The sequence below is a fragment of the Gigantopelta aegis genome, chromosome 10 (genome assembly GCF_016097555.1).
Source record: "Gigantopelta aegis isolate Gae_Host chromosome 10, Gae_host_genome, whole genome shotgun sequence".
In the NCBI taxonomy this organism is placed as follows: domain Eukaryota; kingdom Metazoa; phylum Mollusca; class Gastropoda; order Neomphalida; family Peltospiridae; genus Gigantopelta; species Gigantopelta aegis.
This window is the reverse complement of record NC_054708.1, coordinates 41,259,648-41,284,302: the sequence shown is the minus strand read 5'-3', so window position 1 is coordinate 41,284,302 and position 24,655 is coordinate 41,259,648. Positions and strand designations below refer to the sequence as shown.

General features: G+C 36.0%; 1 protein-coding gene across 1 annotated transcript in view; it reads right to left on the bottom strand.

The window, feature by feature from the left end:
• Positions 1 to 21,093, bottom strand: part of LOC121383630 (sacsin-like) — a 47,776-nt gene extending 26,683 nt beyond the window's left edge. Inside the window, exons 1-18 of the mRNA XM_041513723.1 lie at positions 20,981 to 21,093; positions 19,645 to 19,734; positions 16,385 to 16,610; positions 15,518 to 15,748; positions 15,157 to 15,244; positions 14,813 to 14,898; positions 14,023 to 14,149; positions 11,333 to 11,424; positions 10,527 to 10,665; positions 7,277 to 7,368; positions 6,472 to 6,610; positions 4,905 to 4,999; positions 4,398 to 4,542; positions 3,414 to 3,496; positions 2,718 to 2,871; positions 1,524 to 1,603; positions 606 to 860; positions 4 to 61 (exon numbers count right to left, since the gene is read on the bottom strand). Coding sequence (XP_041369657.1) covers positions 4 to 61; positions 606 to 860; positions 1,524 to 1,603; positions 2,718 to 2,871; positions 3,414 to 3,496; positions 4,398 to 4,542; positions 4,905 to 4,999; positions 6,472 to 6,610; positions 7,277 to 7,368; positions 10,527 to 10,665; positions 11,333 to 11,424; positions 14,023 to 14,149; positions 14,813 to 14,898; positions 15,157 to 15,244; positions 15,518 to 15,715 — 1,831 coding nt within the window. The 5' untranslated portion in view covers positions 15,716 to 15,748; positions 16,385 to 16,610; positions 19,645 to 19,734; positions 20,981 to 21,093. The remainder of the gene's footprint in view (positions 1 to 3; positions 62 to 605; positions 861 to 1,523; positions 1,604 to 2,717; positions 2,872 to 3,413; positions 3,497 to 4,397; positions 4,543 to 4,904; positions 5,000 to 6,471; positions 6,611 to 7,276; positions 7,369 to 10,526; positions 10,666 to 11,332; positions 11,425 to 14,022; positions 14,150 to 14,812; positions 14,899 to 15,156; positions 15,245 to 15,517; positions 15,749 to 16,384; positions 16,611 to 19,644; positions 19,735 to 20,980) is intronic.
• Between the last annotated feature and the right edge of the window lie 3,562 nt (positions 21,094 to 24,655).

Below are 24,655 nucleotides of genomic sequence, written 5' to 3'. Positions count from 1 at the left end.
TGCTGTGCATACCTCGCACACTTGCACAAACAAGACACATCTCAATAATTTCACAAAGTTTCTAAAACAGATGTTATAAATAATCGTAACTATTATCATGTATAACAAAATAAAAATGATAATAATAATTTGTTTTCATTATGGTAGTTAAAATTGTATTATAAACCCTTGGGAGAAGAAAATAATAACATTTTAAAAAGTCTTAAACCCGTATATTCTACAATCAGCCCATACTCAATTATTAATTAACCATACAAGAAGCACGGTGCTTAAAGAGTGACATCCTAACTTATAATGAAGCATTTTGTCATGGGAACACAATAAATATTTAGGAAACTGAACAGCTTGCGTTTATTATCAAAGAAAAAGCTAATTTGGGAAAGAAAACCATCTTGTGTCACAATGTAAGTTTGTTCCACTTAATAACTTGGGTATTTTATATTCAGATTCAGAGACAGAATAACATATTACAAAATTCTCCATACCAGTTTTGGAGCACAGGAGGAAATAGAAAAAATGGAGCCCATCACTTTGATGGACGACGAGGGTCAATCCTGCAACTTATGTGGAACTTATATAAAGTACACGATACTGTCTAAAATCACCTTTTCACAAGGAGACTGGTTTTCACTTTGTTCACTAGGTGGCCATCGCGGAAGACAGACATGAAAAATCTTTGAGCAAGGCAAGTCTCCGGCGTCTGTTACGGCAATTTGTGTAGTCGGGTCTTTCGAGTTTTGTGTTTTATATTTCTCTATTTCACGTTTCAGCGAATCACCACCAGCTTTAGATATAGCTCTAGAGACTAGTCCAACAGAAAGGTCTAACTTTCTGTTTGTCGAGTTCACTATTGCATCCACCTGGAACATCCATAAATAAGTGGTACAACTACTAATAAAGAAACGTTATGTGAAATAATCAGCTAAGCAGCAACATCTTATGATTACGAATAAAAAGAAGTAAGCAGTTCGAGTAGCTAACCTGAAAATGTGTTTAAATAATGCTCTGCTACTGATAATTTGTATGGGCAGGTTTCCATGTGCAAACTTTTTACGCATATCATATTGTATTGAATACAATAGAATTGATATTTTTGTTCGTCCGTATTCCGCCTTCTGCGTCCGCGCCGCGCCAAAAACGGCTCGTATGGGGAAAAGGCCCTTATACTAGATTAAATACTTCCCGTTCTTCTTCTTCTGTTGTTGTTTTTTTTGTTTTGTGTTGGGCTTTTTTTTATAAAATCATATATTTTAAACAATACAATATCTCGTCTTTCCAAAAATTATTTTTTTTTAGCAGTATGCAGTCACACACACACACAAATAATAGTCAGTAAAATTACGTTGAGTTTGCCTTAAATATAAAAACTATTCAAGCAGATCTACAGTACTTCATTTGCACTAAACGGCAAAACAAGACTACTTTATCTATTATATGTTTTAGTGTTAGAAATATAGACCCGACACTGCAGCGTTGAGATTAATTATAGGTAAAGTAAGGGACTATGATGCATGCAATATTACCCTTTCTTCTGTGACATCTCCCGCAATAAGCAGAATATTCATGTGTTGTAGCTTGCCACTTGTATCCAGTTTATTTGGATCTGAATATCAACATGCAAAAAAAGTTTGTTTGTTTTTCGTTTGGTTTTTTGTTGTTGTTGTTGGGGGAGGGGGGGGGGTTGGGGGCGGGGTTTTTTGGGGGGAGGGGGTTGGGGGGTTTGGGGAGGGGTAATACTCCACCCTTTCTTAGGCTCAAAAGACACCGGATCTGTGTTTGGGCCTTAGCAAGAGCAAACTTCAAAATATGTCTCGAGCTTTTGAATTAGAGGTCACTGGCAGGATCCTTCAGTTCATGGAGTTAACGTCATGCATTGTATCGGTTTCTCGTTTTCAAAAGGGTCAAGTCAAATCTCTAGTAAGTGCATGAAACTGTCATTATTTAATTTAATTTGAATGTTGTAATTCTTTAAAATTCTAACCATTTCCCTTAAATATCCTTGTATCAAGTTTTAGAACAATTCTAAATTCTAAATCTAAAAAACAAATCAAAATAATTTGAAAAGAAACTATTCAAACTATCTTTTTTATATTTATTTGCTATATTTGTGAGGTCTGGCCTATCCCTACTGATTTTCATAATTAAAACCTTACGATGTAGACTTCTAAGACAGACGACTGATGGACAATGATCACCGAACAAATGTGAATCAGAAAGAGAGAGAGAGAGAGAGAGAGAGAGAGAGAGAGTCTGTTTTGTTTAACAACAACACTAGAGCATATTCTTCTGCTATTGGATATCATTTGGTAATTTTGACATATAGTCTTACAGAGCGAACCTGCCACATTTTCCTATTTGTAGCAAGGGATCTTCTATATGCACTAACAAAGATAGCATAGCACATAGCACGGCCTTTGATATACCAGTCGTAGTGCACTGGCTGGGACTAGAAATAGCCCGATGGGCCCACCAACGAGGATCGATTTCAAACTGACCGCGCATTAAGCGATCGCTTTACCACCGGGCTACGTCCCGCCCCGAGAGAGAGAGAGAGAGAGAGAGAGAGAGAGAGAGAGAGAGAGAGAGAGAGAGAGAGATGGAGGGAGGGAGGGAGGGAGAGACTTGGAAGGGTGGAGAAAAGGGGGAGAGAGATGAGAGAAAGAGAGAACGAACGACAAGACATGTAAACAAGAGTTGATCAACAGCAGTGATTAAACCTGGCATTGGTGTAGACTTGTTCTCTGATGCTGTCACTACGTCTTGAGCTGTGGACGTCGTACAGCTCGGTGTGGGTGTGTTCTGTTGCTTCAGATCAGGAGACATACTGGAAGCTGGTACTGGGCTTGGTGTTGAAACACGGGACTCCTCTTCCTGTTGAAATTGTACACATTTGATGAATCCCATACTATGATGTGATGAGAATGTTATATTCTGTGCAGTGTTCATTTTACTCTCTAAAGCATACTAACACTATAATACTAAAATATTTGTTTTAATATTGCAATACAATGTCAGGTATAGGCCCTATAGTTATATAACTGGCCAAGCCATAGAAATGAGTTTTTAATAAACATTGTACACTATGTTCACTTTTAAAAGTATGTGACGTTGAACATGATTGAAATCAGTACCAAATCAGAAGCCAATGCAGCATTTTACAAAGAGGGTCACAAAATTCTATTTAAAAAAAAACCAGGTTTGAGTTTGCCAATGGCAAATTTGGGGGCATGCTTTTCGGGAAATTTAGAAATACTGATGCCTAGAGGTGTGTATTCAGGGTAGTTTAATGTTGTACATTGTGGATGATAAACTTTAAAAAAGAGGGCGGTGGATGGGAGTCTAACGGGATCTGCCAATGTACTGTAGTTTACAATATTCCACTAAAGACTGAACCCACAAAATTCACCATCTACCTGAGGTTGTAACAGGTCGAGTGAATCTTCAGACGTTTCCGTTGCACAGACTGCCAGTGTTAGATCTTTCTTATTTATAATTTCTAGAATTAAAACGATAAAGCAGTCTTTATTCATATCATAAAATATAATTAATGAAAACTGCCATTCTAAAAACTAATTGAAGCCAATCTTGAGACATTAATAATATGTAGGAGCATGGAAAACCCCGGAAATCAACCATGATTGTGTTGTAAAAGATAATATTTTTAATGGTGTGTGCATGAACTTATGGTTAGTTTAGCTGCTTCGAGTAGTACTTTTAGAAGACTATTCTCACAAATTCTAAATTATCCAAATCGATTAAATAAGAAGACTGTTTTCTATGACAGAGATGTCATGGCATGGTGACGATTAGGAGGGGAGTCTACGTGGATGAGTTTCCAAGTTCTCTTAGATACGTTATGGGACATTCCAAAACTGTTATTCCGTCATTTTGAAATAGTTGGGTAAACGTGCTGCGAGTATCTTGCACAACAGAACCAGTAAAGTGCCTACATTGTATAAATTCACGATCATTTATATTCTAAATAAAATGTAATCATTAACCCATTTATGTGCGCCTTCCTTGTGTCTTGTTTTGGGGGATAAATACTTCAAATGCCTTTCAAACTCGTCTTCGTATGTTAATAAATATATCTTTATTACCTTACTAGAATAAACGACACTGATAAATAAGGATTTTTTAATGTTATACTTTGGTATTTTTGTTGGTTCTTGTTTTGTTTTTGTTTATTCTTGATTTGATTTTGTTGTTGGATTTTTTATTGGAGGGTTGGGGGTGTTTGTTTTGGGTTGGGTTTTTTTTATCTTGGAGTTTTCTGTGTGGGGTTAGTGGGGCTTTTTATGATTATTGACATAGTTCACTAGAATACAAATTGGAGCTGATGGTTGGTATTAAATATTCCTACAAACGACTGGAGTGCAGTTACTAATGTGCCGTACCTGGCGTTGCTGTTACTATATCTTCGGACACAAGCGTGGGGAGTCCTTGACCTACGTGAACAGCGGGCAGACTGTTTGGTGTCAGAGACTTCCTTTGGCTTGGCATTGGCATCCTTTTGTTAGATTTGTGATGAGTGTCCTCGCCCTGTCCAGTGAACACTACTTTTGTTAATTAGGCACCATTTATTGTATGTTTTGAAAGCAATAATGCTGTATTATTATTTTTATGGTTGATTGGTGTTTTTAACTTTTGAGGTAATTCTGTGTGAAATAGCTCTTAATATCGACACTTACGTAAACTGTGTCAATACAGTGCTTATGAAATATAATACATATACCTCAATAAAACATTAATCAAAACCATGTTTCATACCTAAAATAACATATTATATTAATACGGTAAGTAGTAAATGGTATAAATCACAACAATTCCCTATCCATTAATACTCGATTTTATCATAAGGAACGTAAAACATTAACAATAATCTGTAACCGTGTCCAACCTACCGTTTTAACATTTGTCTCTGAAACACTGGCGGATATTGGTTTCATTTCACTTGCTTCTGTCAAGTTGGGAGTTTCAGTTGTCTCGACGTTTTCTGCTGAAATACATAAATATAAACTCACACAATCAATATTACGCTACGTTAAGAATTCGTGTTTGTGATGATATTGCAGAAATGTAAACCTGTTGTGAAGGGAGGTAACTTAGCTCGCCTGAGGTGCTTCGGTCGTGTGATCGAGGATTTGTCTGTGTCAACCAGTGCCCCACTACTGATATATCAACGACCGTGGTATGTGCTGTCCTGCATGTGGGAAAGTGCTGTTAATGGGAAAATGTATCGAATTTCCTGTAAGACTATTTATAAGAATTACTAGTATCATGTTTGACATCCAGTAGCCGATGAGTAATAAATCAATGAGCTTTAGTGGTGTCGTTAAACAACCTCGTGCTGTGATTCGTCGCCTCGGACCATGGATATGGACATAGGGCCGCATCTCATCAGTGTGTCGTCAAACAAAACAAACCAAAAACCAACCTCATCATTACCCAGAAATTTATCAAATGGCTGACCCTGATGGCTCAATGGTTAATTCATCAGGTTTACAGCTCGTAGGTACTGGCAAGGGTTCGTAAATTTAAATACTGTCAAAAAGAAAACGTGTATACAGCTAAGTGGAGATGTGCAAGTGCATTACACGGAGTGCTGTCGCTAATAACTAATAACTAATCTTTAGCTTAGCAAAACATCAAGGATGCCCAAAAGGATGTCCCAAAAATGAACTTAATTTTTAACTGGAAAAAGCATGGATATAAATTGAAATGAAATAAAACTGGATGACCTGAGATGCATGCTTACGGGCGAGCAGTTGAATGAATACGAGTTCCGTTGATCAACACCAGCCTGACACTATTGTCTAATATATACTCAACACAATTAGTTAATGACCAAATAGACTTCGTGGTAATTCTGTGCTAATGTCATATTATTGATCACCAATGACTTCTAAACATGTTTTGAATAACATTTGACCTGTGATACATTTATAAAGTTACCGAAATGGGCATTCGGCTAAAATGCCTAATTTACACGTCGCTTCGTACATCGAAATTGTTGTTTGAATTAATATTTTTAAGAATAAGTCACAACGTCGAACCATTACAAAGGGAGAAGCTGTATTTTCGTTTACCATATTAAAAAACCCGAATCATATCTACTGTCCCATAATTAACGAGGTGGTAAATGTGGGGATGATAATATGTGGCAATGAATTGTTCTTTTTCAGGTTGCTTAAATTTATATATCAGGGCATCAATGCATTACTCTATACTACAAGGAGAGGCCTTGATATAGGCAGTTTGCCTGTTGGTCAATCCCCAACCAGCGTTATAATTGGGAATAAATATTGTTTAAACCATACTACAAATTATGTTTGTATTCAACACGAACAATCGTATCGTTATCATACTGCATTGTTTACTAGAATATTGCATATACATGTAAATGGTTTCAGTTATTTGATGAGAACATGAATGAGATCTACAAACTTTTAAATATAGACATCTACAAACCTTTAAATATAGACATGTCTCCTTTCCCACTGCAAATGCTCATTAGATGACCAGGAGCACTGTTCCGGTTCAGTCTTAGAGAGTGTCTGGGTAGTGGCACTGGCTTTCTTCGCTTAGTGTTGTCTCTTGGGAGCACTTCCTGGTAATGTTACATCCAGTTAAGATTGCTATTCGTTTATTGACAACTCTGTATGAAAGCTAGTTAGGGGCTGGTAAGTATTATATACATCTGAAACAGCCCTAGTCACTGAAAATCGCAGGCTTCGTAATTCAGAGAATCTTGGGAAAACAATTTACTACAAAGATAATAGAGTAAATACTCGATAATTTAAAATAAATGCCGTTGCAGATCAATTTTGCAACAGTTATTTGCGACAGCACTGCTGATTTTCGTCGCTAATTTTGAGGGCTGAAATCAGTCATTACGTGTCAAAAATATGTGGAACAAAATACAAATATGTTGTGGTCAAACCCAATATAAAAATATCACAGTAATCTATTTTTATTACTATACTGTTTTTAAAACTTTATCATTATAATGGTGTCCTTTACACAATGTGCATTTAGTGAATTGACGTTTAACGACACCCTGGTGTGTTAATGTTACATCAACGAAACAATTGACGTTAAAAGTACATTTTGTACGAAACAGAAAAGGTCACACTCTACGTATCTCTACGCTGCTATGGTCAGTGGCGTTGAGATGAGAAAATCAAATCTGTCATATCTAGATTCCACAATACCAAACCTAAAGCATTCAATTATCAATGATTTGTTTGTGTATCTGTACCAGAGTCCAACCCACCGTGTTAACTCCTGTCTCTGGCGCACTGGCTGATACGGAGTCCGTTCCACTGGCATCTGTTAAGTTGGACGATTCTTTTGTCTCGGCGTTCTCTGTAAAATATAAACATATTCATTTGTGTAGTCGCTATATTATATTAAAACTGTTCACCTTAGATTTTAGGTTGTGTAAAATAATTTGGGTTGTTATAATTTTTAAACATTTTTTTTAATTACTTTATTAATTTTGGCAAATTCACTGAAAATCAAATATGAATATGATGGATTAATCCATTATCTAAATGATCAGGGTATATTTACAATTTTGTATTTGTAATTTTCATTTTCTATTTTTGTATTTTTTGTCGGTGGACCCATTGGGCTATTTCTCGTTCCAGCCAGTGCTCCACAAATGGTGTAACAAAGGCCGTGGTATGTACTATCCTGTCTGTGGAATGGTGCATATAAAAGATCCCTTCCTGTCTGACGCCATATAGCCAGAAATAAAAATGTGTTGAGTGCATCGTTAAATAAAAAATTTCCTTCCTTCCTTTATTTTTGTAAAAATATGCCGGGTATGTGAATAACCTTACTGTATGTTTCCTATCCGTGCTAGGAATAGTTGTAGGAAAATGAGACACTTAAGAATTTAAGAGTACCTTAACCACCGACAGTACAAGATCATCCACTGAGGGTACCTTTTCCTTAATATGGTATATTAATTTATGTATTTGTTAGCTATTGTATATTTCAGCTAAGTAAACACTTTATGTAGACACTAATAATTAAATATGTATATCCATTATCTAATTAATAAGGGTAGATTTTCAAATTATAACAAGTTATTATTTTTTTCTATTTTTATTATTACTATTTTTTAATATTTGTGAATAACCGTACTTTATGTTTACTGTCGGTGCTAGGGATAGTTCTAGGAAAATGAGACACTTAAGATTTCAATAGGGTGGACTTTATGGTACCGAACTACCGAGGGTACAAGATCATCTACCGAAGGTACTTTTCCCAGAATATGGTATATTAGTTTACTTATTTGTTAGCTAATATATATTTCAGCTAAGTAAACACCTTCTTATATAAACACTAACAATTAAATATGTATATGATGGATTAATCCATTATCTAAATGATCAGGGTAGGTTTCCAAATTATAAGAAATTATTATTTATTTATTTTTTATTATTATTTTTATTTTTTTTAAATATATGTGAATAACCTTACTGTATGTTTACTATCAGTGCTAGAGATAGTTTTAGGAAATTGAGACACTTAAGTTCAATAGGGTGGATTTTACAGTATCTAACTACCGACAGTACAATATCATCCACCGTGTGTAGGCCTACTTTTTCCTTAATATGGTATATTAATTTATGTATTCGTTAGCTATTGATTTCTCGTTCCAGCACGACTGGCATATCAAAGGCTGTGGTGTGTACTACCCTGTCTGTGGGATGGTGCATATAAAAGATCCCTTGCTGCTAATCGAAAAGAGTAGCCCATGAAGTGGCGACAGTGGGTTTCCTCTCTCTATATATCTGTGTGGTCCTTAACCATATGTCTGATGCCATATAACCGTAAATAAAATGTGTTGAGTGTATCGTTAAATAAAATATTTCCTTTCTTTGTTAGCTATTGTATATTGTATGTAAGTAAACACCTTCTTATGTAGACACTAATAATTAAATATGTATGTGGTGGATTAATCCAATATCTAAATGATATGGGTAGATTTCCAAATTATAAGAAATTACTATTATTATTATATATTTTTTTATTTAATTAAAAAAACAAATATATATATATATATATATATATATATATATATATATATATATATATATATATATATGTGAATAACCTTACTGTATGTTTACTATCAGTGCTAGGGATACTTCTAGGAAAATGAGACACTTAAGATTTCAAATGGGTGGATTTTATAGTACCTAACTACCGGGGTTACAAGATCATACACCGAGGGTACCTTTCCCAAAATATGGTATATATTAATTTACTTGTTTGTTAGATAATATATATTTCAGCTAAGTAAACACCTTCTTATATAGACACTAACAACTAAATAAGTATATGATGGATTAATCCATTATCTAAATGATCAGGGTAGATTTCCATATTATAAGAAAATCTTCTCTTTTTTTTTTATTATTATAATTAAAAAAATATATATATGTGAATAGCCAAATGCCAATTTGGGTTCAAAGTCTGCACAATGTGGTTGAAGAAAAATCCAAGATGGCGGACAAAATGGTGGCTATCTCAGGGAAATGGCTTTAGCTTGCTTATAAATTGACAGATAAACAAAAATTATTGCATTTACCCTATGGTTTTAGGAGCCAAGGAGGGCAATGGTGCTATCAAAATTCAGATTTAACTAAATGGGCCATGTAATATGGTGGTCCAAATTGAGAAAATGACAATAACTTCCTTATTATTCGGTACTAAAATGTAATTCTTAAATTTTAACTGGAAAAAGCACGGATATAAATTGAAATGAAATAAAACTGGATGACCTGAGATGCATGCTTACGGGCGAGCAGTTGAATGAATACGAGTTCCGTTGATCAACACCAGCCTGACACTATTGTCTAATGTATACTCAACACAATAGTTAATGACCAAATAGACTTCGTGGTAATTCTGTGCTAATGTCATATTATTGATCACCAATGACTTCTAAACATGTTTTGAATAACATTTGACCTATGATACATTTATAAAAGTTACCGAAATGGGCATTAGGCTAAAATGCCTAATTTACACGTCGCTTCGTACATCGAAATTGTTGTTTGAATTAATAATTTTACGAATAAGTCACAACGCCGAACCATTACAAAGGGAGAAGCTGTATTTTCGTTTACCATATTAAAAAACCCCATATCTGCTGTCCCATAATTAACGAGGTGGTAAATGTGGGGATGATAATATGTGGCAATGAATTGTTCTTTTTCAGGTTGCTTAAATTTATATATCAGGGCATCAATGCATTACTGTATACTACAAGGAGAGGCCTTGATATAGGCATTTTGTCTGTTGGTCAATCCCCAACCAGCGTTATAATTGGGAATAAATATTGTTTAAACCATACTACAAATTATGTTTGTATTCAACACGAACAATCGTATCGTTATCATACTGCATTGTTTACTAGAATATTGCATATACATGTAAATGGTTTCAGTTATTTGATGAGAACATGAATGAGATCTACAAACTTTTAAATATAGACATCTACAAACCTTTAAATATAGACATGTCTCCTTTCCCACTGCAAATGCTCATTAGATGACCAGGAGCACTGTTCCGGTTCAGTCTTAGAGAGTGTCTGGGTAGTGGCACTGGATTTCTTCGCTCAGTGTTGTCTCTTGGGTGCGCTTCCTGGTAATGTTACATCCAGTTAAGATTGCTAATCGTTTATTGACAACTCTGTATGAAAGCTAGTTAGGGTCTGTTAATTATTATATACATCTGAAACAGCCCTTGTCGCTGAAAATTGCAGCGTTCGTAATTCATAGCATTTTGCAAAAACAATTTACTACAAAGATAATAGAGTAAATACTATATAATATAAAATAAATGCAGTTGCAGATCAATTTTGCAACAGTTATTTGCGACAGCACTGTTGATTTTCGTCGCTAATTTTGAGTGCTGAAATCACTCATTACGTGTCAAAAATATATGTGAAAAAAATACAAATATGTTGTGGTCAAACCCAATATACAAATATCACAGTAATCTATTTTTATTACTATACTGTTTTTAAAACTTTATCATTATAATGGTGTCCTTTACACAATGTGCAGTTAGTGAATTGACGTTTAACGACACCCTGGTGTGTTAATGTTACATCAACGAAACAATTGACGTTAAAAGTACATTTTGTACGAAACAGAAAAGGTCACACTCTATGTATCTCTACGCTGCTATGGTCAGTGGCGTTGAGATGAGAAAATCAAATCTGTCATATCTAGATTTTACAATATCAAACCTAAAGCATTCAATTATCAATGATTTGTTTGTGTATCTGTACCAGAGTCCAACCCACCGTGTTAACTGCTGTCTCTGGCGCACTGGCTGATACGGAGTCCCTTCCACTGGCATCTGTTAAGTTGGACGATTCTTTTGTCTCAGCGTTTTCTGTAAAATATATATTTATTTGTGTAGTCGCTATATTATATTAAAACTGTTCGCCTTAGATTTTAGGTTGTGTAAAATAATTTGGGTTGTTATAATTTAAAAAAACAAAAATTTAATTAACATTAATTTTGGCAAATTCACTGAAAATTAAATATGAATATGATAGATTAATCCATTATCTAAATGATCAGGGTATATTTACAATTTGTTATTTGTAATTTTCATTTTCTATTTTTGTAAAAGTGGGGCGGGATATAGCCCAGAGGATTAAGCATTCGCTTGATGTGAGGTAAATCTGGGATCAATCCATGTCGGTGGACCCATTGGGCTATTTCTCGTTCCAGCCAGTGCTCCACAACTGGTGTAACAAAGGCCGTGGTATGTACTATCCTGTCTGTGGGATGGTGCATATAAAAGATCCCTTCCTGTCTGACGCCATATAGCCAGAAATAAAAATGTGTTGAGTGCATCGTTAAATAAAACATTTCCTTCCTGCCTTTATTTTTGTAAAAATATGCCGGGTATGTGAATAACGTTACTGTATGTTTCCTATCCGTGCTAGGAATAGTTGTAGGAAAATGAGACACTTAAGAATTTACTAGGCTGGATTTTAGAGTACCTTAACCACCGACAGTACAAGATCATCCACTGAGTGCACCTTTTCCTTAATATGGTATATTAATTTATGTATTTGTTAGCTATTGTATATTTCAGCTAAGTAAACACTTTATGTAGACACTAATAATTAAATATGTATATCCATTATCTAACTAATAAGGGTAGATTTTCATATTGTATATTTCAGCTAAGTAAACACTTTATGTAGACACTAATAATTAAATATGTATATCCATTATCTAACTAATAAGGGTAGATTTTCAAATTATAACAAGTTATTATTTTTTTCTATTTTTATTATTACTATTTTTTAATATTTGTGAATAACCGTACTTTATATTTACTATCAGTACTAGGGATAGTTCTAGGAAAATGAGATACTTAAGATTTCAATAGGGTGGATTTTATGGTACCGAACTACCGAGGGTACAAGATCATCTACCGAAGGTACCTTTCCCAGAATATGGTATATTAGTTTACTTATTTGTTAGCTAATATATATTTCAGCTAAGTAAACACCTTCTTATATAAACACTAACAATTAAATATGTATATGATGGATTAATCCATTATCTAAATGATCAGGGTAGGTTTCCAAATTATAAGAAATTATTATTATTTTATTTTTTTTAATTCAAAAAAAAAAATATATATATATATATATATATTAATAACCTTACTGTATGTTTACTATCAGTGCTAGGGATAGTTCTAGGAAAATGAGACACTTAAGATTTCAAATGAGTGGATTTTATAGTACTTAACTACCGGGGTTACAAGATCATACACCGAGGGTACCTTTCCCAAAATATGGTATATATTAATTTACTCGTTTGTTAGCTAATATATATTTCAGCTAAGTAAACACCTTCTTATATAGACACTAACAACTAAATAAGTATATGATGGATTAATCCATTATCTAAATGATCAGAGTAGATTTCCATATTATAAGAAAATCTTCTTCTTCTTTTTATATTATTATAATTTTTAAAAATATATATGTGAATAGCCAAATGCCAATTTGGGTTCAAAGTCTGCACAATTTGGTTGAAGAAAAATCCAAGATGGCGGACAAAATGGTGGATAAATCAGGGAAATGGCTTTAGCTTGCTTATAAATTGACAGATAAACGAAAATTATTGCATTTATCCTATGGTTTTACGAGCCAAGGAGGGCAATGGTGCTATCAAAATTCAGATTTAACTAAATGGGCCATGTAATATGGTGGTCCAAATTGAGAAAATGACAATAACTTCCTTATTATTCGGTACTAAAATGTAATTCTTAAATTTTAACTGGAAAAAGCATGGATATAAATTGAAATGAAATGAAACTGGATGACCTGAGATGCATGTTTACGGGCGAGCAGTTGAATGAATACGAGTTCCGTTGATCAACACCAGCCTGACACTATTGTCTAATGTATACTCAACACAATAGTTAATGACCAAATAGACTTCGTGGTAATTCTGTGCTAATGTCATATTATTGATCACCAATGACTTCTAAACATGTTTTGAATAACATTTGACCTATGATACATTTATAAAAGTTACCGAAATGGGCATTAGGCTAAAATGTCTAATTTACACGTCGCTTCGTACATCGAAATTGTTGTTTGAATTAATAATTTTAAGAAAAAGTCACAACGCCGAACCATTACAAAGGGAGAAGCTGTATTTTCGTTTACCATATTTAAAAAAACAACAACATATCTACTGTCCCATAATTAACGAGGTGGTAAATGTGGGGATGATAATATGTGGCAATGAATTGTTATTTTTCAGGTTGCTTAAATTGATTTATCAGGGCATCGATGCATTATTGTATACTACAAATTATGTTTGTATTCAACACGAATAATCGTATCGTTATCATACTGTATTGTTTACTAGAATATTGCATGTAAATGGTTTCAGTTATTTGATGAGAAAATAAATGAGATCTACAAACTTTTAAATATAGACATCTACAAACCTTTAAATATAGACATGTCTCCTTTCCCACTGCAAATGCTCATTAGATGACTAGGAGCACTGTTCCGGTTCAGTCTGGGTAGTGGCACTGGATTTCTTCGCTTAGTGTTGTCTCTTAAAGGCGCTTCCTGGTAATGTTACATCCAGTTAAGATTGGTATTCGTTTGTTGAAAACTCTGTATGAAAGCTAGTTAGGGGCTGGTAATTAGTATATACATCTGAAAAAGCCCTTTGTCGCTGAAAATTGCAGCCTTCGTAATTCATAGCATCTTGCAAAAACAATTTACTACAAAGATAATAGAGTAAATACTCGATAATTTAAAATAAATGCCGTTGCAGATCAATTTTGCAACAGTTATTTGCGACAGCACTGTTGATTTTTGTCGCTAATTTTGAGGGCTGAAATCACTCATTACGTGTCAAAAATATATGGAAAAAATATACAAATATGTTGTGGTCAAACCCAATATTAAAATATCACAGTAATCTATTTTTATTACTATACTGTTTTTAAAACTTTATCATTATAATGGTGTCCTTTACACAATGTGCAGTTAGTGAATTGACGTTTAACGACACCCTGGTGTGTTAATGTTACATCAACGAAACAATTGACGTTAAAAGAACATTTTGTACGAAACAGAAAAGGTCACACTCTACGTATCTCTACGCTGCTATGGTCAGTTGAGATGAGAAAATCAAATCTGTCATATCTAGATTTTACAATATCAAACCAAAAGCATTCAATTATCAATGATTTGTTTGTGTATCTGTACCAGAGTCCAACCCACCGTGTTAACTCCTGTCTCTGGCGCTGATACGGAGTCCGTTCCACTGGCATCTGTGAAGTTGGACGATTCTTTTGTCTCGGCGTTTTCTGTCAAATATAAACATATTCATTTGTGTAGTCGCTATATTATATTAAAACTGTTCACCTTAGATTTACTTATTAATTTTGGCAAATTTATTGTTTCATGTTGTCATGGTGTTAGGAGTATTTTAAAATGTATTTAATAAGAAACGAAAAGGGTACCATGCAATATCTTTGAAATTGGAATCAGTAGTTTTAACCGTATCCGAGTATTGGCATGTCACCAAAAACTCTTATCTTTGTAAATAAAATATTTTCACCTACCAGTTGTTGTAAAAGCCTGTTTGTCTAACTTGTTTATTACTTCAGGACTTTCTTCCAGTCCTAGCACGTGCAGGATTTCACTGGCAGCCTGAAATGAAAGTCTACTAGTCAACACGTAGCAGCTTTCTTTGTGGCTCTCGACTGCAGTTAAGATAATGACGCATGACATTTATTTTTACGTATTCAGATGTGATAGACCAGAGAGAAAGGGGAAGGGAGAGGCGGGGACAAGGTTCAGAAAGATGCTTCTGTGGAAAACATTTAAACCCAAGATGCTAACCTGGACATCTGATTATTTATTTAATCATCTTATTCTTTAAAATTATCATTGCCAACGTGGTGGGTACAGTCTTAGATATACCTTGTAGGCCAGCATATCTCCAGGATTTATAACAATTGCCACTTTCTTCAAAGACGTCTTTGGGTGGAATTCGTGATAGTGCCAAATAGTATTTATGAGTTCTTTGATTGCATGTCGCTTGAAGACGTCTGGAGTTGAGTTATCGCACATATACGGTGGGGTAAACGTTATCATCTCCACATCTTCGGCTGATGCCATGTCCAAACACTTTTCGATTTGCTTCGAAAACCCCTGCGAGATAATGAAGAAAAGAAATGTCTTACCGATCCAGATTTTTAGTGTGGATGAGTTGCTCGAGTCGAATGAATAGTTTGCTATTTTATAATAGTGCCAGCCAAAGTGCGGGGTAGACTGACAGCTCGTGACTATTTTGTGTGTGCGTGCGTGCGTGTGTGCGTGCGTGCGTGCGTGCCTGTGTGTGTTTGCTACATCTAATGGAAACATCAGGTCACCTTCGAAATTGCAAGACAAATACCCCAAAATTGGAATTTTGAGACAGCCCCTTAATCAACGTCGATACATTTATGCAAGTAATACATGAAAAATGTCCTGGTTGCTAGAATCAGGTAATATAGTTTTTAAATGTGTGAAGCTAGCTAATCGTTGAGAAATGACCTTCGAAAGGTTTTGAATGTGACTTAGATAAACAAGCGTAATGAATTGAGAGCGAAGAATGATGCGCCATAGGTATGGAATAGAACTGTGTGATATCTTCGTAATGTTTAAATATGCATGTATGTATATTAAAAATTGATTTAGATACTTCAACATTAAATAATACTATTTAAATGTGTTAATATTTCTGAATAAAACAATAATTGCTCTCTATATAATATTGTTTTAATATTATTTGATAAAAACACTTACAAATGAGACAAGCTGTGTATCCGAGTAAGCGGCGTGATAAATACTTCTACACAGCTCACCCCCGGGGGTTTTTTCCTACTTGGTGAGCATCAAGGCCCTCGGGGAACGCCTTGTTCCATTGAGTCTTGTGCGAACACTTCACGTCGTCTGCATCCGGTAGTTGGGACAGAAAGGAACAGCTAGTCAGCAAACTCTTGGCCTTTACCCAGTGGACAAAAACATCTCCCTAGTAAATATTGTACAGCGATTTCATTTTTTTAATTATTTCTTTAGCATCAACACAGCAAAATTACTTGGTAAAAAGGTTTCTTATTATTCAATATCTTACAAAAGCGACACATACATATCATTTTGATGTGTATCAGTGGTGGATCTAGAAAATCCATTGGGGAGGGGGGACAGTGAAATGAGATGGAATGCCAAGGGAACTTTGGGGGAGGTCGTAAAAAATGTAGTTTTTTTAGTGTTTGTTTGTTTGTTTGTTTTTGTTGTTTGGTTTTGTTTTGGGTTTTTTTGTTGTTCTTGGGGGGCTGTTGGGGTTGGGTTTTTTTTTTTTTGGGGGGGGGTTTGTTGGGTTTTTTGTTGTTTTTGTTGGGGGGTTTTGTCCCCAGAAACAAGAGCATTGTCAAGGTTGGGGGCGTCGAATCATTACTGTACACTTGTATGCTGTATACAATTTTTTACAAAAATTATTATTTACAATTGTTTGTACTATAGGAAATATAATTAACCTGTTTTTGTGTAATATAAACATAAAAGACTTCTTTGAAAATACATAGATAAATCAAATTCGAACCCCCCCCCCCAAAAAAAAAATTAAATAAAAAAAAAAAAAAAATTAAAAAATTACTAGTGGAAAAAAGTAACTGTGTATGGTTATCATGTTGATAAAAACATAATTTCAAGACATAAAACGATAAAATGATCATATAGCATTATTTATTAGGCAATTAAGCAAAACGTCAATTCATTTAAAAAGTCACAGCATCCGTCATTTCATCGGTATTGGGGATGAAAGACATGGGGGGTAAAAAAACAGTTCACAAAGTTAATAGCGCGTATGGCCACCGTTTGCGTCGATGTATGCCTGGCACCGTCGCCTCATAGAGCCTACCAAATTGTTGAAGAATGCCTGGGGAATGCCGTTCCAGATCTGTACTAACGTCTGACCAAGCGCTCTCAACGTCAGCGGCTGGTTAGGCAGTGCACGTACACGACGTTGCATCTCATCCCAGACGTGCTCGATTGGTGCAAGATCGGGTGAGACCGCAGGCCACTGCAACACATCGATGTTCTGCTGTGCTAGAAAATCCATTACCACCCGGGCGACGTGAGGTCTAGCATTGTCATGCTGAAGCGTGATGTGACGTTGCTGTCCTTGCACAAATGGGATGATGTGAGCCTGAATAATGTCGTCACGGTAGCGTACAGCGTTCAAATTGCCATCGATGACCACAACAGGTGTTCGTCCAGTTGACGTGATGCCACCCCAAACCATGACACTGCCTCCGCTAAATGCACGTCGCTCCACAACACAGGCGTCACTAAAACGTTCTCCAACACGACGATACACTCTTGAACGGCCGTCACTGCTGTCCAAGTGAAACCTGGACTCGTCCGTAAACAGTATACCCGCCCAGTCACGGCGATTAAAGTGCAAGTGTCTTCTACACCAAGCCAAACGTGCTACACGATTACGTCTTAGCAAAACTGAACGGACAGCCGGGCGTCGCGGACGGATACCATGTTCACGTAATCGATTCCGTACAGTTCTGGGATTAATGGCACGCAATCCAGGAATGGTCCGCGCTGTCAGACTTGCCGTTTGGAATCGATTCCTGAGGTGCACGAGTCTGATGTGGTTGTCCTGCTGTCGTGACGTCACGCGTGGACGGCCTGCACGTTGTTGGTCTCTGACATTACCAACATGTTGATAACGTCTCCACAAAGCCTGAATACTGTTTATGTGTACACCAAATTGCGTAGCGACAGCGCGATGGCGCATACCAGCCTGGATCATGCCTATTGCGCGAAGGCGGTCATTTTCGTTTAGCCTGGGCATTGCTCTGCTACAATTTTCAACAGAAATAACCTGCTTTTCTGTACCCCCGGTTGGCATGCAATGACCCGACAGTTGAAAAGTCGACAAAAACTTGAAAAGTAACATGTTGGGAGAAAAAAATGGGAAAAACATGTCCATGTCCCAGAAGCAAAACTGCACGTGCAAATACGGCATTGACCCAGCTATTGTGTGGCGGTGCGTTCACTGGTAACATGTACAAAACATCAGGCTAAAATAATAAAAATAATAATAATAAAATAAAATAAATTAATAAATAAAACAAATTAATTAATTAATTAAAAAATAATAATAATAAATGATAATATATAAATATATAAAATAAAAACAAAAACAAACAAACAAACAAACAAAAATCAAAATTAATATATAATAAAATTATAACTATCGCAAAATTTAGGGAGGGGCGGGCTACAAAAGGAAAAATGTAACGATTTTCTTTCTAGACTATATGTAAAAATTCCCAAATGTTTGACATCCAATTGCCGATGATTAATCAATGTGCTCTAATGGTGTCGTGGATTTATACAGTAATGTGTGGTCATTTAAAAACATGTGGAGCGGGATTTGGATGAGTCAGTAAAGTGCTCGTCTAACGAGCTTGGGTCGAGAGATCGAAACCCTTCGGAGGAACTAACAGATTCACGTCCCAACCAGTACCCCATGGTTGATTTGTCAACAGCTATGGTATGTGCTGTGTTATCTATGACAAAGTGCATATGAAAGGCCTTTTGCTGCTATTTGAAAAATGTTTACGGTTTTAAAAAAAATGTAGCTATTTTACTCTGAAGGCTGAACCAGTGTTCTACGACTGGTATATCGAAGGTCGTGGTATATGCTGTCCTGTAAGTGGCAAATTGCATATAAAATATCCCTAGTAGCTAATAGAAACTGTAGCGCGTTTCCTCTAAATACTGTTTGACATTGAAATATCTCACGATTAATCAATCAATATGGTTGTAGTTGTCAAACAAAACAAAGTTTAACTTTATATGGTCACGTGGCCTACAATTAAAAGTCTTTATGGACCATTGTACGTGAAACTATGTTCGTTTCTGAAAAACTACATGCAAAATAATCTGTGGTCTGTTCTTATCTCATGTTCGTAATCACCACATTATCATTCAGTTAGTTTCCATAATAATATAAGATCAGTTATATTAAAGAAATTATTGCTTACTTTACATACTTCTCGCTCCAGTGCATGTCCTTGGAACAATTCCAGGAACATATCTTGCTTACACATGTATAATGATCATCTGGGTTTGGACTAGAAAAAAAGGAGTAAACTTAGAATATTAACTCGGATTACCATCAACGTTTGTGAAATGTTTTAACAATATTAATTAACTTCACTGTGGCGAGATATATATATATATATATATATATATATAGAGAGAGAGAGAGAGAGAGAGAGAGAGAGAGAGAGAGAGAGAGAGAGAGAGAGAGAGAGAGAGAGAGAGAGAGGATAGGGGAGAGAAGAGAGAGGATAGGGGAGAGAGAGAGAGAGAGAGAGAGGGTGAGGATAGGGGAGAGAACAGAGAGAGAGAGAGAGAGAGATAGAGGGAGAAAGAGTGAGGATAGGGGAGAGAGAGAGAGAGAGAGAGAGAGAGAGAGAGAGAGAGAGAGAGAGAGAGAGAGAGAGGGAGGGAGGATAGGGGAGAGAACAGAGAGAGAGAGGAGAGAGGAGAAAGAGTGAGAGAGAGGCAGACAGACAGACAGTCAAAGAGAGAGACCAAGGTAGAGTTGAGTGAATGAATGTGTGTGTGTCTGTGTGTGCGCGCGCGCGCGAATTTGTGTGTATGTGTATGTGTGTGTGTGTGTGAATGCGCGTGGGTGAATGTGTGTGTGTGTGTGTGTGTGTGTGAATTTGTGTGAGTGTGTGTGAATGTGTGTGTGTGTGAATTTGTGCGAATATGTGTGTGTGTGTGTGAATGTGTGTATATGAATGTGCGTGTGTGAGTGTGAATGTCTGTGTGTGAATGTCTGTGAATATGTTTGTGAATGTGTGTGTGCGCGAGTGTGATTGTATGTATGTTTGTGTGTGAATGTGTGTGTGCGCGCGTGTGTGAATGTGTGTTTGTGTGTGAATGTGTTTGTGTGTGTGTGGTGTTTGTGAATGCATGTGTGTGTGTGTGTGTGTGTGTGTGTGTGTGTGTGTGTGTGTTTTACGAAGTTAGTTTGTCAACTCGTGTTTTGAATAGATATCGACTTACAAATAAACGTTTCAAAATGTTGAATTGAGTTTCAGGAAGTTGAATTGAGTTTCAAATTAACAATGATCTACGGTTTACTGGTGTACAATCAGTTCTAAGTTACAAATATTTGTTATTTAAGTAAGTAGGCGATTTATAAAAGTTTTAACAGAAGTTTTATACAAGTTTAAATTACGTGTCCGCCATTTTTATATAGAGAAGATCGACTTTTCAACCTTGTAATGAATACTCTGACACAATTACGATTAGGATTTATGGTCATATTTATCCAGGATTATTTTTTAAACAATATGAACTTACTGGTATGTATAATTTCACAACAATAAACCCTGCATATATCCATCATTCCATTCCACATAAATGCCAATGTGTGTAACGCCATATTGAAAGGACATAAGACCAGGAAGTTAAAGTCAATTTACGTCATGTTACATGCGACTTCTAGTATTTGGTTATTTGTTAACTTCAATTTGACGGCTTATTTATCTATCTATTCTTAGGAATCTATATTAATACTGGGATTTTCCAGTCCTGTAAACTAGTGGCAGTGGCGTAGGCAGGATTTTGTATTGGAGGGTGGGGGGGGGGAGGGGCACCTGGCATCCAAACAATGATATCGAGTAGTGGGATATGTTAATTAATGTTATTAATAAGTGAAAAGGTAAAAATTTCCCGGGATTGGGGGGGGGGGGCGGGGCCATGCCCCCCCCCCCCCCCCCCCCGGCTACGCCACTGACTTGTGGGTACAAAAAGGCTCATATAGACTGGGTCTGACAACAACAAAAATCTAAATAGATTAGTTTTGATGATAGCGTTTAGCGGCCATACCAGCTGCAATAAAATAATCGTATGGTATGTATGTCCAAATGACGCGTCAGACGTAACAATCAAAACGCGCGCACGCGTCGCATCCAGCACCCAGCCTATATCAGTATATGTGCTTTAATAGTTATATAGGAAAAAAACGGTTATTGGATGTCAAACATTTGACTCGAAGCCTTCAAAAAAACCAACAACAAACAAACCGGCTACGTTTTTTCATTAGCAGCAAGGGATCTATTATATGCACTTTCCCCACATACCATGGCAGAAAAAAAAGACTTGAGTGAATGGATCCACTGAGGTGGTTCGATCAGCCGATCGTTATACCGACCGAGCTAGATTCCGCCCGTGTATTTGTTGAGATATCGGTAGTTTAGAGAGGTAGGTTCGCATCCCAGTGCCGGCTGTAACCCAGAGTTCATAGCTTACTCGGGTGATGTAGGACGTCTCTTTAACCACTCTGGCACTGGGTGTGTGTGTGGGGGGGGGGGGGGGGGGGGGGGGGGCGGCTGGGCACAGAGATAAGTTTATAGCGTTTGCGAGGTTGCATAATGTTTTATTGACTTGGACTTTTGCACATCCCAACCAGTGTCCTGTAGTCGAGCAAAACGACTAGTAAAAGTCGGGAATTCAGCATTGGTTGAGATATATCAAAATGTTCGTCTAATGTTGGCAAACTAGTGCGGGACGAGCCATTTTGTATAATTAATGAGTGCTTTGGTTAAAAAAAAGTATTTTAATATGTTCAAACCACATGCAGATAACAGGTTTAATATTAACTTTTTTAAGGGCGGGACGTAGACCAGTGGTAAAGCGCTCGCTTGATGCGCGGTCGGTTTGGGATCGATCTCAATCGGTGGATCCATTGGACTATTTCTCGTTCTTGCCAGTACACAACGACTGGTATATAAAAGGCCGTGGTGTCGTGGTATCATGTCTGTGGGATGGTACATATAACAGATCCCTTGCTACTAATGGAAAAATATAGCGGGTTTCTTCTCTAAGATTATATGTCAAAATTACCAAATTTTTGACATTCAATAGCCGATGATTAATAAATCAATGTACTCTAATGGTGTCGTTAAACAAAAACAACTTTAAAGGCTTAAATTACGTTGTATTGTATGCATGACCAAATATATTAAATGTACTGTGTGTGTGTGTGTGTGTTTTTACTACACCTCCTTACAGTTGTCACGATTTGACCACGTTTGTTTTTGCCTTTTTTGAAGATTTTTGTTGTTTTTTGTTTTGTTACGTTGATATGCGTCATTGTTTTTTTGTGAATGGGTCGCTTTCACAGCTCTAGCGTTGTGTTTTACACCGTAGCGAGGACAAGAACTGTTAATTTTACTCTATTCTGGAGGTTTGAGAACAATTAAAGAAGCATTGACCTCTCGAAATTTTGCCACTTGTTACATAACCCTTCTCCAAAGAACCGTGTTTGTCATTAATTCTGATGCTGCCCTTGAAATAGTAGTCTAGGATAAACTATGTAAATCTTTAATGTTAGCTATTTTCTTTTCTTTTTTAAAAAAGCATGAAATTGTCATTAAGCGATGAACTACAAGATGTGTAACGGACTTATATATGTAAATATGCGTAATTAAGTGTCTAAATAACAATAAATATGTTCATTTCTGATAACTTCACTGGCTTTCATGGCAGCCAGAGACCATTTTGAAAAATGGTTGCCAAAACAATTCCCAAATAAATCCCCAATGTTCCATTTTAAAAATATTTCCTAAAATGCAAAATGGCATATTTTTATCATCAAAGACACACATTTATCCTTGATGATGACGAGTCAGATGATGATGTTAATATTGAGTGACACCTTTAAGTTGAAATGCACACATAATATTTGAGGGCAGTTAATATAATATACTCACCATAATAAAAACAAAGAGTACCAGCGAGGTACATGATACGCCCATCAGGAGTTTCATGGAAAACAATATCTTATATTAATGAATATGTTACGGGTATGATTCAAGTCTAATTATGTGAAATGTTTGCAATGTGATGATGAACAGTTTGTTGTGGACCTACCACCATCTCAAGTTGTTCCTACATGTGGTTTGATGGTCCTGTATGCAACTGTATGCAAGATATGGTCCGGACATGGATTTACTGTTATGTGCAATAGACTATGAAAAGTAGGTTATAGTGACCTAGTAATAGTATGCAACACACCACCATCTCAAGTTGTTCCTACATCTGAGGTTTGATGGTCCTGTCTGCAGGATATGGTCTGGACAAGGATTTACTGTTATGTGCAGTAGACTGCAAAAGATAGGTCACAGTGACCTACTAATAGTACGCGACACACCACCATCCCAAGTTGTTCCTACATGTGAGGTTTGATCGTCCTGTATGTAAGATATGGTCCGGACATGGACGTACAGACAGACAGACGTATGGACTGACGGACAACACCATACCATAATAAAACCCATCATAGATAGGCGTATAAAAACATATATATTCCCTTATTTTACCTTAGAAACAGAGAAAATTTAGGCATATATAAATTTTATAATATAAACTAAATCCACATAGCTTTTTAGAAAAAAAAGAAGACTTTTTAAAACTATATTTAATTAAAATTGGCTATTAACATGTTTTGTAACCGTGTTATACCATATGCATACATAATATTGACATATCTGTACAATATCCATTGATATACTATATGTCCAGGTTCTAAAGAAAAAACACCTTTTACATTGATGCTCTTCGGCAATTTTGGGTACTGACCTTGAAACATCAAAATGATCTTGACCTTCATTAGAAAAAAATGGAACCATATTTTATTTATTTTTTGCAGTCTACATACTGTAGCAATTACAATCATGAATGATTCCAAAAATTTACATTCAAGTCCCTCGGAATTACATATGCCCCTACACTAATATTTCAAACTGATTACAGCAGCTCAATTTGATTAAAGCATGGACTTAAAATGTTTTATAAGCATGGGTCGTCCAGGAGACTGCTGCTTCCGAGTGTTTTTCACATACATCTCATATGTAATCTATTGTGAATAAACAGGACAGTTTCTTCATTAATCAGTCCTGTGAGTCACAGTTTGGAGTTTTAAAACTGTTTTTACAAAACTTATTTTCAACAAGATGTCAATTTGATTAAAGC